A 14,175-nucleotide genomic window follows, 5' to 3' on the forward strand; every position below is an offset into this window, starting at 1 on the left:
ACACATGCTAAAAGCAACGGGGATTTGAACACAAACGGTGGGGCAACATGGGAATCTATTCTTTATCCTCTGCGAACAACGACTAATTTACTGCGGCTCACTGAGAAGCTGTGACCGTCTCCGAGTGGACTGTCCGGATGTCTGTATTATACTACACGCACACCACAAGGAGCAGCACAACGTGCATTGAAGTGAAGCAAAAAATGTGGAAAAAACGGTTTCATTCATCACAAATAATGTAATTGTGTCACTACTATATGTTTTAACAAGGAATGTTATTGTTTTTTGGGATAGTGGCCCCCTAGAAAAGTACTTTTGGCCCTCTGTATGTTCCACATATATTGAGGACTGAAAATAAAATGCTACGACCCCATTACAGAAATTGACCACGTGTTTTGAGTATTTATACATATTTTAAAGCTGTACGCATTCTGATGAATCTTCCCCACACTCCCGGTAACTGCTAATATGCGCTGAAGTTCAAAATGCCATACTTTTTCCAAACCCGAATTTCCAGACTTTCAAATGATCTGTGACATTTGAGTAAATAGATGTGCGTCACTCGGATTCTTGGAGCTTCCATTTTGTGGCCACATCATTTCCAGAAGATTCTAGCGAGCTAATCTAGCTCATGCAAATCAAGCGCAAACCCAGACGACGAGACCACTTTTGATGAAAAAATATTAATCATAACTGCCGCCTCCCCAAATGTCAAAAACATAGTCTGCATTGAGTGGAACTCACACCCTACTTTGAAAACCTAACCCTGTTTTGAAACCCTAACCCGGTTTTAAAATACTAATTTGAAACCCTAATCCCGTTTAAAAACTCGAATTTGAAACCCTGACCCTGTCACCAAATGAAGTCAACGATGAAGTCACTGATGATTTTTTAAAAATGTGCTTATTTCTATCTCTTTCTTGTTTCTCTGTCCCCAGAGTTGTTGAGGTTCAGAAAATGGGAGTGTGTCAGGTTTGCTCGTGTATGATCCAACAGCTCAGCGTGCTGTGCGTTCATTTGGAACAAGGGAACGTCGTTTCGACAGGAACCACTTGAGACGTCCGATGGAATTTTCTGAGCCGATCAGAATCGAGTAGTCACCAAGACCAGCGTTTAATACTTTTGTGCTCTCACACAAACATTGTAGCTGCGCTTCCAAGCGCCTTAACAAAAACACTCTTTTTTTGTAGATATTTATATTTTTTTGCTTTAGAAAAGAGAGCTGTTACAACATTCCCGGAAACAGGAATATTTTCCCATTCCATTCTCCATACTTTGCCAGAACTGGAAATTTATGAAATCAAATTCCATACATTTACATACTTGCGTAGTAACCCTGTCATCACCACTTTGTATACTCTTAAACACCTTTTAAAATATTATACAGTCATGCCTTGTAATGTGTATTTTTTTTTGGCTTCAGTTTGAATGTCTTAGGCTAGGCAGCATTTATTTTACCACAATAAAAAAATGTGAATACACTTAAAATACGGCAATATGTGGCAATTATGCACAATACGAATACGAAAAAAATCCACAATGAAGTAAATCCACAATAGGTGAACCACAAGGGAACACTGCATTATTTGTTATATTCCTAATGTAAGAATTTATTATTAATATATCAAACCCTATTAAATGAATTATTTATTAATATTAAGAACCCTGAAAAAAATAAAGCACATGAAGTCAGTTGTTGTGATCATTTTTTTTTAATAGATTTTTAAAATTTGACAACACTGGAGCACAACGCAGGAGAAACACGTGCACGTTCTCACCTGCGTGCACGCACGTCATGTTCACTTCCTGTTACGCAGCGAGCATGCAGCCGCTTACACGTCACAACACTGACTCACTTTTTATTTTTATTTCATATATATTTATATATTCCCCCCCCTGTTTTGTGTCGTCGCTTCACCTGAGAGACGTGACCATTACCATGTTTAGCAAACCCGGTCGGGTTAGCGTCTTAGCTCAGAGCCCAAGCAACAGCTGCTAAAATGCTAAAGCTAAAAGGAAAAGAAAAACTACTTCCTGTTCATCAATGTGACGCGTGATGACGTCAGCGGCGTCAGAGCAAACCGCAGGAAGATTTCCACTGGGCACACGAGAAAAGTTCACTTTCAAAGCTGCTAGCCAAAGAAAAACAAACGTAGCCGATTAAACTTTGCCTCAGACACCAGGCTAACAATGCTAAAAAGTGCAACGACAAAATAAAAACTGCTTCTTGTCCAAGTACCGTGATGGCGTCATCAGCGCCCAATCACAACGGCAGGACGATTTCCACTGAGTACACGAGAAGATTTCATTTTCGAAGCAGTTTAAGCTAACAAAGAAAATCTAAAGCAGCCGGTTAGCCGTGAAGAACCAATCAGGAATGATCAGCCTATAGATAGTCAATGAAAAAAAAAAAAAAAAAAGAAAACATTTGTCTGCTTGGATGTAAACGAGCCAAGAGTCACATGACTACAAAGCTCCAAACAGGAAGTTGCTTGTCAAAGTCAAAACGCATGCAATAGAAAGCAGAAGAAGGAGAACACACACACGGGCACTTACTCACACTCATGAACACACACACACACGTGGACACACACACACAAACACATCATCACACACACATCTGGGAGGGTCTCGCAGACAGACATGCATGCACACACTCGCACAAACTTGCACTAACACACGCACACACAGGAGAAGCAGCAGCTAATTGATCATTCAAGCTCTTCAATCGAACTAACAAGCTAAAAAACCCTGGCAAAGACATCAAATTTTTAAAAAAATTATTACTACATCCTAAGTATGTTAGACTCCTCCCACATGTAATGGAGGGGGCGGGGCCTGGAGGCAGCAGACCCCTGATGGGGCGGAGTTTAAGTGCAGATGTGTATGGAAGCTCGCAAGGTCGGAGACAAAGGAAGCGTCTGGATGGAACCAATTGCCACAACAACAACAACAACAACAACCGGGCTCTGTCATAGCGCCCCCTGCTGGTTAGCTAGCAACAAACACACGCACGCACCAGTCACTTCGAGTCTGTTTACATTCAATAAATATACAATCCACTTTGCACCTGCTATGCTAAGCTATAAGCCCTCCAGCCACAGGGGGGCACTGCGACGCATGCGGTAAGGGAGGCGTCCTGTCAATTTAGTCACATGACAAAAGATCAACGAGTTCACAAGGGGGCGTGGCTGAAGAAAAAAAAAGGGGTGGTCGGATTTGTCAGGGACAGACAATGAAGGGGTCGTTGTGCTTTGGCCCCGCCCTGGGCTCCTCCTCTTCCTGTTTGTCGACGTGACTGGCCTGCTGTCAATCAATCGGTTGTCGTGGCGACGATGACCTCGTCCAAGGACCGCCCACACAGGACGTTAGCTAGGTGAAGACGAACACAGGACAAAAAAAAAAGCCGAAATAATTGTATTTAAATAAAGTTATAGTCACTGCTAGCTAGATAGTTAAAAGTGCTAGCCCCAATGCTAAAGTGACAGCCAGTTAACTGCTAAATTACTAACCAAATAACTCCTAAAGAGCAAGCCAGCTAACTGCTAAAGTGAAAGCCAATGCTAGCCAGCTAAAGTGCCAGCCCGCTAGGTGCTAAAGTTCTAACCAGTACTAGTCAGCCAACTGCTACAGTGTTAGCCAGGTAGCTGCTAAAGTGATAGCAAGTAGTGCTGGACAGGTAACGTCTGCATTTCTAGCCAACTAACCGCGAAAGTTGTAGCCAGCTAGCAGATTACGTTCTGCCTAGTGATAGTCAGCCAACTGCTACATTTCTAACTTATTAACAGCTAAATTGTTAGCCACCCAGTTAGCTGCTAAAGTGATAGCCAATGTTGGACAGCTAACTGCGACATTTCCATCTAATGAACCGCTAAAGTTGTAGACAGCTAGCTGCAAAAGTAGTAGCTAAAGAGCTGGTTTAAAAAAAAAAAAAAAAAAAAGCTACTTAAATTCCAGCCAGCTAACTGCTACCCAGTTTCGATGCTAGTGAGCTAACTCCTAATTTGCGAGCCAAGTAACTTTCAAAGTGTTAGCCAGCTAATTCCTAAAGTGCAAGCCAGCATTAGCTAAAGTGATAAAAAAAATAAAATGAAATGAAAATAAAATGTGAGCCAATTCTAGCCAGCTAACTGCTGAAGTGCGAGTCAATTTACTGCTAGTTTTACCTGACTAACTTCTATATCTGGAGCCAGCTTAGCTACTAAAGTGCTAGCAGGCTAACTGCGATATTGCTAACCAAGTAACTTCCAACTTGCTGGCCCGCTAGCAGCTAAGGTGCGCCGTACTTGCTGAGCGTGGAAGGCGAGCCCGAGCGGTGGAAGTGGACAATCTGCCACTTGCCGTCGCGGCGGTGCCACACCCTGGTCTCCTCCGATTGGACGGTGCGTGGCGTCCCGTTGGCGTCGATGTACTGAGTGACGCGGATGTACGCGATGCACGCCGCCTCCTCGCCCACCAGGTGGATGTGAGGGTTCAAGATTGTGGTGTGCACCGGCTTGCTATTCTTGGACCACACTACACGCACAGATACACAGATAAACGTGTGTGTGCGCACACACAGATACACGAGTGTGCGTGTGTGTGTACACACACGAATATACACAAAAACACAATTAGGGAAGAGGAAGTAGCATGGAGTAAGCAGGAAATGGGCTCACAGTTTTCAAAGTAAAAGCGATGGAAGTCCAGGCCCTCCACCAGGTTCCCCAGCGCCTCCGGCTCGAACGCCGTCACGGCCGGGTCGCACATCTTGCTGAGGACGAAGCGCAGGCACTTCCGGCGGTGAGCGACGGCCACTTCCTCTCTCTCCACTTTCACAATAAAAGCGCGTACTCACGTGTAGCTCTCAAAGTCGCCGTTACTGATGGCTTCGATCAGCATCTCCGTCACTTTGATGATGTCCTGCTTCCTCACTAGCACACGCACAGGGGCGTGCGCACGCACGCACGCACACACACACACACACACACACACAGACACACACACACACACTATCGTGAATGATATGTGAGCGCATCAGTGCCCGTGTGTCGTCGTGCGTATATGTTTTGTTTATGTTTTTTATGTGCGTGTGTGTACATGTCTGTGTGCGTGAGTGTGCATGTGTTTAAAAGTGTGTGTGTGTGTGTGCGCGCGTGTGAGAATTTGCCTGTTTGTGTGTACCTCTAGTGTCCTCATCCTCAATGGTGGTGTTTGTGCTCTCTGACGACTCCTGCGGTGGCAGGAAGTGCGTGTTACTCAACAGGAAGTTGTTACCAATTGGTCAACTGCGGTCCCCCCAGGCCCCCCCTCACCTTGACGCCGTCCGTCTTCTTGTTGCCGCTCTTTCCTCCTGCGGGCGGGACGACAACAAAGACGCACAACAGCAACAAGAGCGTGACCGTCACAGCGAACAGCGCCACCGCCTGGACCAACGGCCACATCACCACCGCTCTACCTACTGTACCTTATTGTCTGTTTACGCTAGATCTATATCTACTACTAGTACTACTAGCTGGATCTTACTGCCCTCCCTACACAAGCTATCCTACCCCGAGATGTACTGCTCTACATACATTATCTCTACAATACGTTCAGGATGTACTGCTCTACGTATGCTACTAGCCCTATATTGACTATCCTAGCTCTTACTCTATGTACAGTAGCTCTATATATCGAAAGGTACTATTCTAGCTACACTAGCTCTATCCTTACTACTGTACAGTAGAGCTACGACTGCTATATTCAAACTAGATCTACACTTAATACCCTACCTCTAGGTGTACTGTTCTGCCTACACTAGCTCTATACTGACTAGTTGTCGAGCTACTCCTTTGTACTGACTACCGCTGCATTGCTACAGCTCTATCGGCGTACGTCTAGATCTGTAGCTCGATGTGGTCCAGGTGATCAAAGGCGTCAGGAGGGTAAAAAATATCCAGATCAAAGTTTAAAATTAAAAAAAAAAAAAACAACAAAAAAACCCCAAGCGTCCAGCAGCGTGCGTGCGGCCCACCAAGACACGAGCGAGCGAGCGAGCGAACGAGCAGATCGGAGTCGAGTATGAGTACGAGTCAGAGTCCACATTTAGAAAGCACTTGACACCAAACATTCCTCAAACGTGACACAAGATACACAACGTCGCCGTACACCGGTGCCGCCGCACATACCCTGGCAGAAAAACTTGGGATCAGGCCTGGGGATAGGACTGGGTGCAGGACCAGCAGGTCCAGAACCAGGACTAGTACTATGACCAGGTCTCAGACCAAATCTAGTACCGAGATCAGGACCGGCAGGCTCAGGTTTAGGACCAGGACTAGAACTAGGACCAGGGCTCTGGTCAAATCTAGCACCAGGACTAGGACGAGCAGTTCTAGGATCAGGACTAGAACTAGGACCAGAACTTTGATCTGATCTTGACCCAAGACCAAGTCTAAGGCTAGGACCAGGATAGGAACTACTAAGGACAGCAGGCTTAGGACCAAGGGTCGGACCAGGAAAAGGTGCAGGATGAGGACCAAGAGGTCTAGGATCAAGACTAGCGATATGACCAAGTCCTAGACTAGGTCTAGTCTCTGGGACTAGGTCTTGGGCTAGGACCAAGGTGCGGAAAAAGTACCAGTAGGTCTAGGACACGACAAGGTGCAGGACTACAACCAGCAGGTCCAGGACAAGGACTAGCGTTATGACCAAGTCTCAGTAAACTTCATCCATTCAGCCGCTGACCTACCCGAGAAGTTGCGGGTGGCCAACATGGTCGTCAAGATGGCGCCCTGGGGAGGAAGAAGAGGTGAGAAAGAAGGAAGGAAGGAAGGAAGGAACAAAGGAGAGATGGAAGGATAGATAAAACAGCAAAGAAAGAAGAAAGGACAGAGGGAAGGAAGGTAGGACAAAATGACAGAAAAATGGAGGAGATGGGAGAATAAGAAGGAAGCGAAGGAAGGTGAAAAGTAGAGAAATAGAGGAGAGAAAGGAGAAAAGGAAAGAAGGATAGACAGTAGTAGAAAAGGAAGTAGAGAAATAGAGAAGGAAGGACAGAAGAAGAGACAAAATGAGAAGGTATAGAGAAGGACGGAAGTAAAGAAGGAGTTGAAGGAAGGAAGGAGAGGAGGAGATAAGGAAAGATGGCAAGAAGCATAACATGAGTGATGTGAACTGCGATTGCCTGGAAAGAGTCGCGACGCCACACGTTCTTGCTGTTGTTGCAACGGAAACGTGTGACATCACAAAGACTTTCCAGCCAATCAGACGAGCTCTTGGCCGCAGATGACGCTTTCCTTTCCTACCTTGAGCTTGCGGCGGGCGTTAAACTTCTTCAGACATTCCACCGTCTCCTGTCGATGCATGCAGGACGCCACCGTGGAGCGATGCTGCACGCACACGTTCACACGCACACGTTAACACGCAAGCGTTAACACGCACGGCACCCTGGACCAATCACGAGAGAGGCAAAAGGTCGCTCACAGAGATCCAAGGGTGTTTGAGGACCTCGGCGGCTGAGATGCGTTTGGCCGGATTGATGGTCAACATCTTGTTGATGAGATCTTTGGCCTCGGGGGTCACCGTGTCCCACTCGGGGGACGGGAACTGCGAAGCACAAGGAAGGCCGCTAAGCGTCACAGGAACCGACAGTGGCCGTCGTGTGACCGTGTGACCTCGTACGTCGTACGCTCCCGCTTTGATTTGCTGATACAGACGGTGCTGGTCTTCATCCCAAAAGGGAGGATAGCCCACCAGAAGGATGTAAAGGATCACACCTGAGGGCGGAAAAAAACACAGACCTGAGGAAACGTCTGCGGGAGCAAAACAACGACTGACGACGCGTCTGAGGTCGCACCTCAGGATGCGTCTGAGGGCTGAGAAAAACACACGCAAAACAGACGACAAATGACAAATCGTTGAGGACACACCGAAGGACACATTTGAGGATGCAAAACAGACAATCGAGGACACACCCGAGAACACACACAAGGAAACAAAAAGACAAACGCGCCTTGAGAAGACAATACACACCTGAGGACACAAAAGACACACGCCAGGAGACAGGACACACCTGAGGAGAGGAAACAAGAAGACAAGTGGAGGAAAGAAGGAGATGAACAGAGAGAACAACATACACAACACAGAGAAGAGTCGAGGAGATAAAGAGAAGGAAGGCACAAAGTGGTAAAAGTAGGAAAGGAGTGAAGGAGTAAAAGCAACGAGGAGAAGAGCGGAGGAGACAAGGAGAGGAGTGGCGGAGTGAAGGAGACAAGGCAGCGACGGATGGAATCTGACCACAGGCCCAGAGGTCGACGGCTTTCCCGTAAGGATCCTTCCGAAGAACTTCGGGAGAAAGATATCCAGGAGTCCCTGCGAAGCCTAAGGACACACACACACACACAAAGCAGCTACCTTAACAACATGGTTGCTAAGTGGTCCTCATTGAGATACAGATGAAGTGAGTCTAGATGTTTCCTACACCATCAGGGGTGGTGGTGGTGGTGGTGGTGACGACAATGATAAAAAAGATAATTACGGTGACAGTGATGAGGACGATGATGATGGTGGTGATATTAAGATGACGGTGATGGTGAAGATGACGACGTGGCACTCTCACCAAACCAGGCCTGCTGCTCGCCCTCCACTTCGATGGCGAGCCCAAAGTCGGCCAGCTTGACCGCCGCCCCCTTGGACTTGGAGGCCAGTAGCAGATTCTCCGGCTGCGCGACGACAACAACGACAGGTGTGCTAACCATACTAACAACAGGCCAGTTTGTTCAAATGAAATCATTCAAATCCCATCCGTGCCCCCGTTTCTTCTGCTGTGCCCCAGGGCTCTGACTTGGGTCCCCTCCTCTTTATCACCTACATCCTCCCTCTTGGCAACATTTGCTGAGAGCTGTAGTTCCCTACATGACCCAATGGCACCCTTCCTCCCTTACTGACTGCTTCTCTGAACTCAACCACTGGTTCTCATCCAACTTTCTACAACTCAAGTGATAAAGCCAAAATGTGTTTTTCCAATTTCTCCTCTGTTTCCCCCTCCCCTCAGGTTAAGAGTCTGGCTGTCATACCCGACAGCACACATAAACCACCTCACCCGCTCTGCCCACGTTCGCTTCAACGGCCTACACTTCGTAGCCTCGTCACTTCCGGCTGCATTATTGCAACGCTTTCCCCTTTGGTCTCCCCGAATCACGACAAAAACTGCAGCTTCTCCAGAACCTTGCCGACCGCCCGTATTATCGCAAGGACCCTCTCCGGTTACCACATCCCTCCAGGGCCGCAGCAACTCCTTCTGGCTCGGCTAAATGGCGGAAGTCAACAGCAGGAGATCGCAACAGAGCAGCCGTGGGAACTTTCAACGTCTTCAACAGCCAGCAAAGATGACAACAGCCAATCTTGAGGCTTCGTTTGGGTTTACACATATCATATTTGTATATAAATGAAATACATGTATTGAACTTTGATCTGAAGACACCAGCCAGAAAGAAAACAACATTTTAGCAAGTTCAGCTTCAACCCATCATATGATGTCATCAAACCGCAGTCATTCTTACAACAATAAAAAGTCATGAATTACAAGCAGAACATTGAACTGTTTTACAAGACTTTGTCCATTAGCGTTTGTTAAGAGAAAAATCGGATTATTTATTTTTCGCCCTGATTTGAAAAGGGCTAATATCGGCCGATTAATCGGTCAGCCCCGAAAAATGAATTATTGTTGTTACTACTATGAGGGGTCAGTGCAAACCTTCAAGTCTCGGTGGACGACGCCCATCTGGTGACAGTGAAGCACCGCCTCCAGAATTTGCTGGATGCAGTGGCTGTTGACAAAGTTCAAAGGTCAGACGTGAAAAACGTAGCAGGTTAAACACGCCGGCTGAAGATTTGCTAATTGCGAGTCGTTCACCTGGCGTCAGCCTCGCTGTAATATTCTCGGGCGACGATGTCCTCGAACAATTCGCCACCTGTCACCCTGACACACACACGCGCACGCATACATACAAACACACACACAAGAAGGAGTCAATGTAACATCCAATTTTCCATCGGTACTGAACGCAAAAACTAGGGCATCATAGGTCGGCCAAAAAAAGACTCACAAGTCAAAGATGAGGTAATGATGAGCCTCCTCCGAGATGCTGTCATGAAGGCGCACTGCAAGGGAGCAAGGGAAAAGGAAACAAGGAAGCCAGAGGAACAGGGGAGCAAGGAAAGAAGAGAGGAAGGAAACAAAAGGAGCAAGGAGAGGGAAGTAGCGCCACAAGGGAGAAAGGAAACAAGGAAGCACGGGAGAAAAAAAGGCAAGGGAGAAGGAAAAACAAAAGAGCAAAGAAACCAAGGAGAGAGGAAAAAGGGAGCGAGGGAGAGATGACACCAGGGAGAAAGGAAAGAAGAGCGTTAAGGAGTCAGGAAACAAAGGAGCAAGCGGAACAAAGGGGAAAAAAGACACGAGGGGGCAAAACAAAGGGGAAAGGAAAGTACACATACAAGGGAGCAAGAGGGAAAGTACCCGAGAAAACAAGGAAATGGAGCAAGGTAAATAGAAACTTTTAACAATAATTCTGTGTGCTTTTGACAATAAAAATGTCAGTTTTAATCATAAACGTGATCACTTTGTGTGTTTTATGCGCACTGGACGGCCAGCAGGTGCGTTTGAGAGGAAAATGACCTCAGGTGCACCGAAGCGTCCAATCGGAACGCTCGCTGCGGCCCAGCGTCCAATGGCGGCTCTGTGTGGGTGGGTGATGCGCCGCAGATACCGAGGAGGCTTACGTAACATAACTCGGTGCGTGTGTGTGTGTTGCCAGGCAACAGTGTCTTTAGGTGAAAACGTCAAAAGCCTCCTGACAACACACACACACACACACACACTGATGCAACGTGTAGGAGTGTTTGGCGAGAAAAATCTAATTGTTTCTCTCTAAGAGCTTTTTTAACACAGGTGTGTGTGTGTGTGTGTGTGTGTGTGTGTGTGTGTGTGTGTGTGCGCGCGCGCGCGTGGGCAGCAGGCTCGCTTCCACACAGTCATCCAAAATAAATGCAGTGCCTTGCATTTAGCGTGTCATGATTTCGATATGAGATGGTCATGTGACATAAGACGCGTGACATGTGCCATACGAACCAATTTCAGAGGTGTGCTGTGATTGGCTGAAGCACTTTCACGAATCTTTTTCAAATGAGACAAATGGATTAGGTAAAAACAAAAATGAATTTATTTTATAGAAAATATAATTGGCCGCACAGTGGCCGACTGGTTAGCACGTCTGTCTCACAGTTGTGAGGTTGCGGGTTCAAATCCGGCCTCACCTGTGTGGAGTTTGCATGTTCACCTTTGGGGCTTTTCTCCGGGTACTCCGGTTTCCTCCCACATCCCCAAAACATGCGTTCTAGGTTAACTGAAGACTCTAAATTGTCCGTAGGTGTGATTGTGTGTGAGAATGGTTGTTTGCTTGTATGTGCCCTGCGATTGGCTGGCGACCGGTTCAGAGCGTACCCTGCCTCTCGCCCACAGTCAGGTGGGATAGGCTCCGGCACGCCCCCGACCCGCGTGGGGATAAGCGGTGTGGAAAATAGATGGATGGATAGATAGATATAATTAATTATAATGACTTTTAAAAATTGATTGAAAATGTTGAATGTTTACTGTGTGTCATTTTTACAAATATTTTATTGAATGATTTATGAGCAATTTAGTGAATAAATTAACCAATTATTTGCTTAAAAATGCTGGAAGGTATATGTATTTTTTTTAAATATTTATTTTATTATTCATAACTAAATTTCTCATAATCAACCAATTATTTAATCTAAAATGTTGAAAAAAGATGCACATTTTTCCTCTATTTATTTATTTTTCTACTTATATTAAAATGTACTTTTAATTAATTAACAAGTTTCATTTAAAATGCTGTACTTATTACTTAACCAATGTGCGACGAAACCGGAGTGCCCGGAGAAAAGCCACACAGGCTGGGCCGGGGATTGAACCCCGGTCCTCACAACTGCGAGGCAGATGTGCTAACCTGTCGTACACCGTTGAATATATATGAAACACTATTTTACTCATAGTTATATAAATATTAAAATACAATTGATTTACTAATATTCATTTCTTTGTGATCCTTATACTCAGCGTTCTTTCAATTACTTAACCAATTAATTAATCTAAAATCCTGAGTATGTAAAATTGTGGCTCCTATTAATATTTCTTTACTTTTATTATTTTTAATGAATTTAATTGTAATTGAAAAAATAAAACACTGAATGACTAATTTATTTATACATTTTCATGATTAACTATAATAATTATTATTTAGTTAGAAATGTTAAATGTATCTGTACAGTTTTTTTTTTAATTGACAACAAATCAATTCCCAAAACACTTCATGAGAACGAAAAAACTGAATAAATACATTTTGCCTGGCCTCCCCTTTTCCCGTTCTAGAACAATCTCGGTCACACAATGATGACATCAAATGAATTATCGATGGCACGGCGGCAAGCGCCGTGTCCATAATTCATCATCTTCACCCTCGGGCGTTTTTCACTCACCGATGTTGGGGTGCTTGAGCAGGCGACAAATTCGAGCTTCGCGGTCCAACTTTTGATGATCTGACAACACAGAAAGAGAAAGTTTCAATTGCGCCAACGACGTTGGCGGTCCGCAGCGGACCACGCCCACGCGTCCGATTTCGGCCGACGCTCGGGCCCCAAAGCGTCGACTTTTCCCACCTCGCCGTAGACGGCGAAGCGGTGGCGCGCGTCTCACCTCGGGCCGACAGCTTCTTGGTGTTGATGATCTTGGCGGCGAACTCCTGACCCGACAAAACCTTCACGCAGCGGCGCACCACCGAGAACGCACCCCTGCCGACGCACACGCGCACACACACTTCGTCAACTGAGGGAGAAAGGACGCAAGGGAGCAAGGAAAGGAGGAACTGAGGAAACCAGGGAGCAGGGAGAAAGGACACAAGGGACAAGACAACAAGGAAACGGGAGAAAGGGAAAAAGGAGACAAGAAACGGGGTGCAAGGAAATAAGGGAGACAGCAAAGACCGGAGGAACCACGGAAGCAAGCCAACAAGGAAGCAGGGAAAGAGAATAGTAAGGGAGTAAGGGAACAAGGAAGCAAGGAAGTTCGGGAGACAGGAAACAAGGGAGCAAGGAAAGAGGAGAGTAAAGGAGCAAGGACACGAGGCAACAAGGAAACATAATGGAGCAAGGAAACAAAGGAGAAAAGAAATGAGAACAAGGAAACGGAAAACTAATTCGGTAAGCGGGGAAGGAAACAAGGAAGCATAGCAGGAAAGCAATCAGGTGATCAATATTTTGATTGATGATGATTCTTCTGGAGGTTTCACAAAAATCAAACCAATGAGGAAATATGTCTGCTGCGTCTCCAGAGAACACCCACACAACTTATGTAAGAGACCTGTGCGCGTGTGAAGGTGGTGAGTGGGTGAGGTCAGAGAGGTCTTACACTCCTCCATCCAGCTCATTGCACATTCTACACACACATCCATCCATCCATCGCATGAAGAGGAATGTAAAATATGCGCAAGTTTTGAAGTCGTCGCACAAACAATTGTCATAAAACTCAGCAACTTACTTTCCCAGCTCCTCGTACAGCTGATACTCCTCAGTGAAACGAGTGCAAATGACTGTTGCCATGGCGACCCGGCGGGGTGAGGGTCAGGGATGGGAGGAAGATGATGGTGATGATGATGAAGGTCAGCAGCTGGATGGAGGAGAGGAGGAAGGAGGAGGAGGAGGAGAACTCGTTTCTTTCTGCCCAAGTGAGAAGATGATGAAGAAGATGGAGATGATGAAGAGCGGCTCCTCACCAGGTTCAGCTCCCCGCCTACTCACCCCCCCACCCCCCAATCAGCCAATCGCGGGCCAGGATACGCGCAGGCAGGGTCGCCATGGCAACTGCATCCTCTCACTTTGTCTGCTCGTGCTGCAAATGAAAGACACGAATTGTAAATATATATTACACCACATGAAAATCAACATTCAATATCGGACTAAATATTGATCGATATTTTGCCCGGGCAGACTTTGACCTCACCTGCGTGTTCGGCGCGTTACCCGCTCGTCAGGTCACGTGATTGGTCAGCCAAGCTCTACTGGCAGCCCCTCCCCCCAACAAACAAATGAACATTTGCCGCCCCCTGCTGGGCCCATGCGGTGCCTGCAGGCCTAACG

General features: G+C 46.4%; 1 protein-coding gene across 5 annotated transcripts; it reads right to left on the minus strand.

Annotated features, from left to right (window-relative positions):
• Window positions 1-1,083: 1,083 nt before the first annotated feature.
• camk2a (calcium/calmodulin-dependent protein kinase II alpha) lies at window positions 1,084-14,174 on the minus strand. 5 transcript variants are annotated; one of them, XM_061751478.1, is made up of 20 exons: window positions 14,039-14,174; window positions 13,812-13,927; window positions 13,577-13,705; window positions 12,737-12,831; window positions 12,520-12,579; window positions 10,068-10,122; window positions 9,875-9,940; window positions 9,716-9,788; window positions 8,579-8,681; window positions 7,993-8,340; window positions 7,642-7,736; window positions 7,444-7,566; window positions 7,266-7,349; window positions 6,710-6,752; window positions 5,295-5,332; window positions 5,164-5,212; window positions 4,838-4,913; window positions 4,659-4,753; window positions 4,287-4,515; window positions 1,084-3,372 (listed from the first exon to the last, which is right to left on the minus strand). In XM_061751478.1, the coding sequence occupies exons 3-20, from the start codon at window positions 13,636-13,638 to the stop codon at window positions 3,369-3,371; spliced, it is 1,698 nt and encodes a 565-aa protein (XP_061607462.1). In that variant the 5' UTR covers window positions 13,639-13,705; window positions 13,812-13,927; window positions 14,039-14,174; the 3' UTR covers window positions 1,084-3,368. The 5 variants fall into 5 exon arrangements, 4 of the variants coding, with proteins under 4 accessions (XP_061607462.1, XP_061607463.1, XP_061607464.1 ...); XM_061751479.1 differs by having other exon boundaries at window positions 8,257-8,340; window positions 13,812-14,073; XR_009785118.1 differs by lacking the exons at window positions 1,084-3,372; window positions 4,287-4,515; window positions 4,659-4,753; window positions 4,838-4,913 and having other exon boundaries at window positions 7,635-7,736; window positions 13,812-14,073.
• Window position 14,175: the final 1 nt, after the last annotated feature.

Source organism: Phyllopteryx taeniolatus, chromosome 17, assembly GCF_024500385.1.
Source record: "Phyllopteryx taeniolatus isolate TA_2022b chromosome 17, UOR_Ptae_1.2, whole genome shotgun sequence".
Taxonomy (NCBI): Eukaryota; Metazoa; Chordata; class Actinopteri; order Syngnathiformes; family Syngnathidae; genus Phyllopteryx; species Phyllopteryx taeniolatus.

Coding starts and splice junctions, on each gene's coding strand:
- camk2a (XM_061751478.1), bottom strand. CDS start 13,638: ATGGCAACAGTCATTTGCACTCGTTTCACTGAGGAGTATCAGCTGTAC. Junction 8,682..9,715: donor TCGTCCACCGAGACTTGAAG/GTTTGCACTGAC, acceptor GTCGTCGCGCAG/CCGGAGAATCTGCTACTGGC. Junction 7,737..7,992: donor TGTGTCTTTTGTGTCCTCAG/GTGTGTATTGTC, acceptor TTCCGCCCTCAG/GTGTGATCCTTTACATCCTT.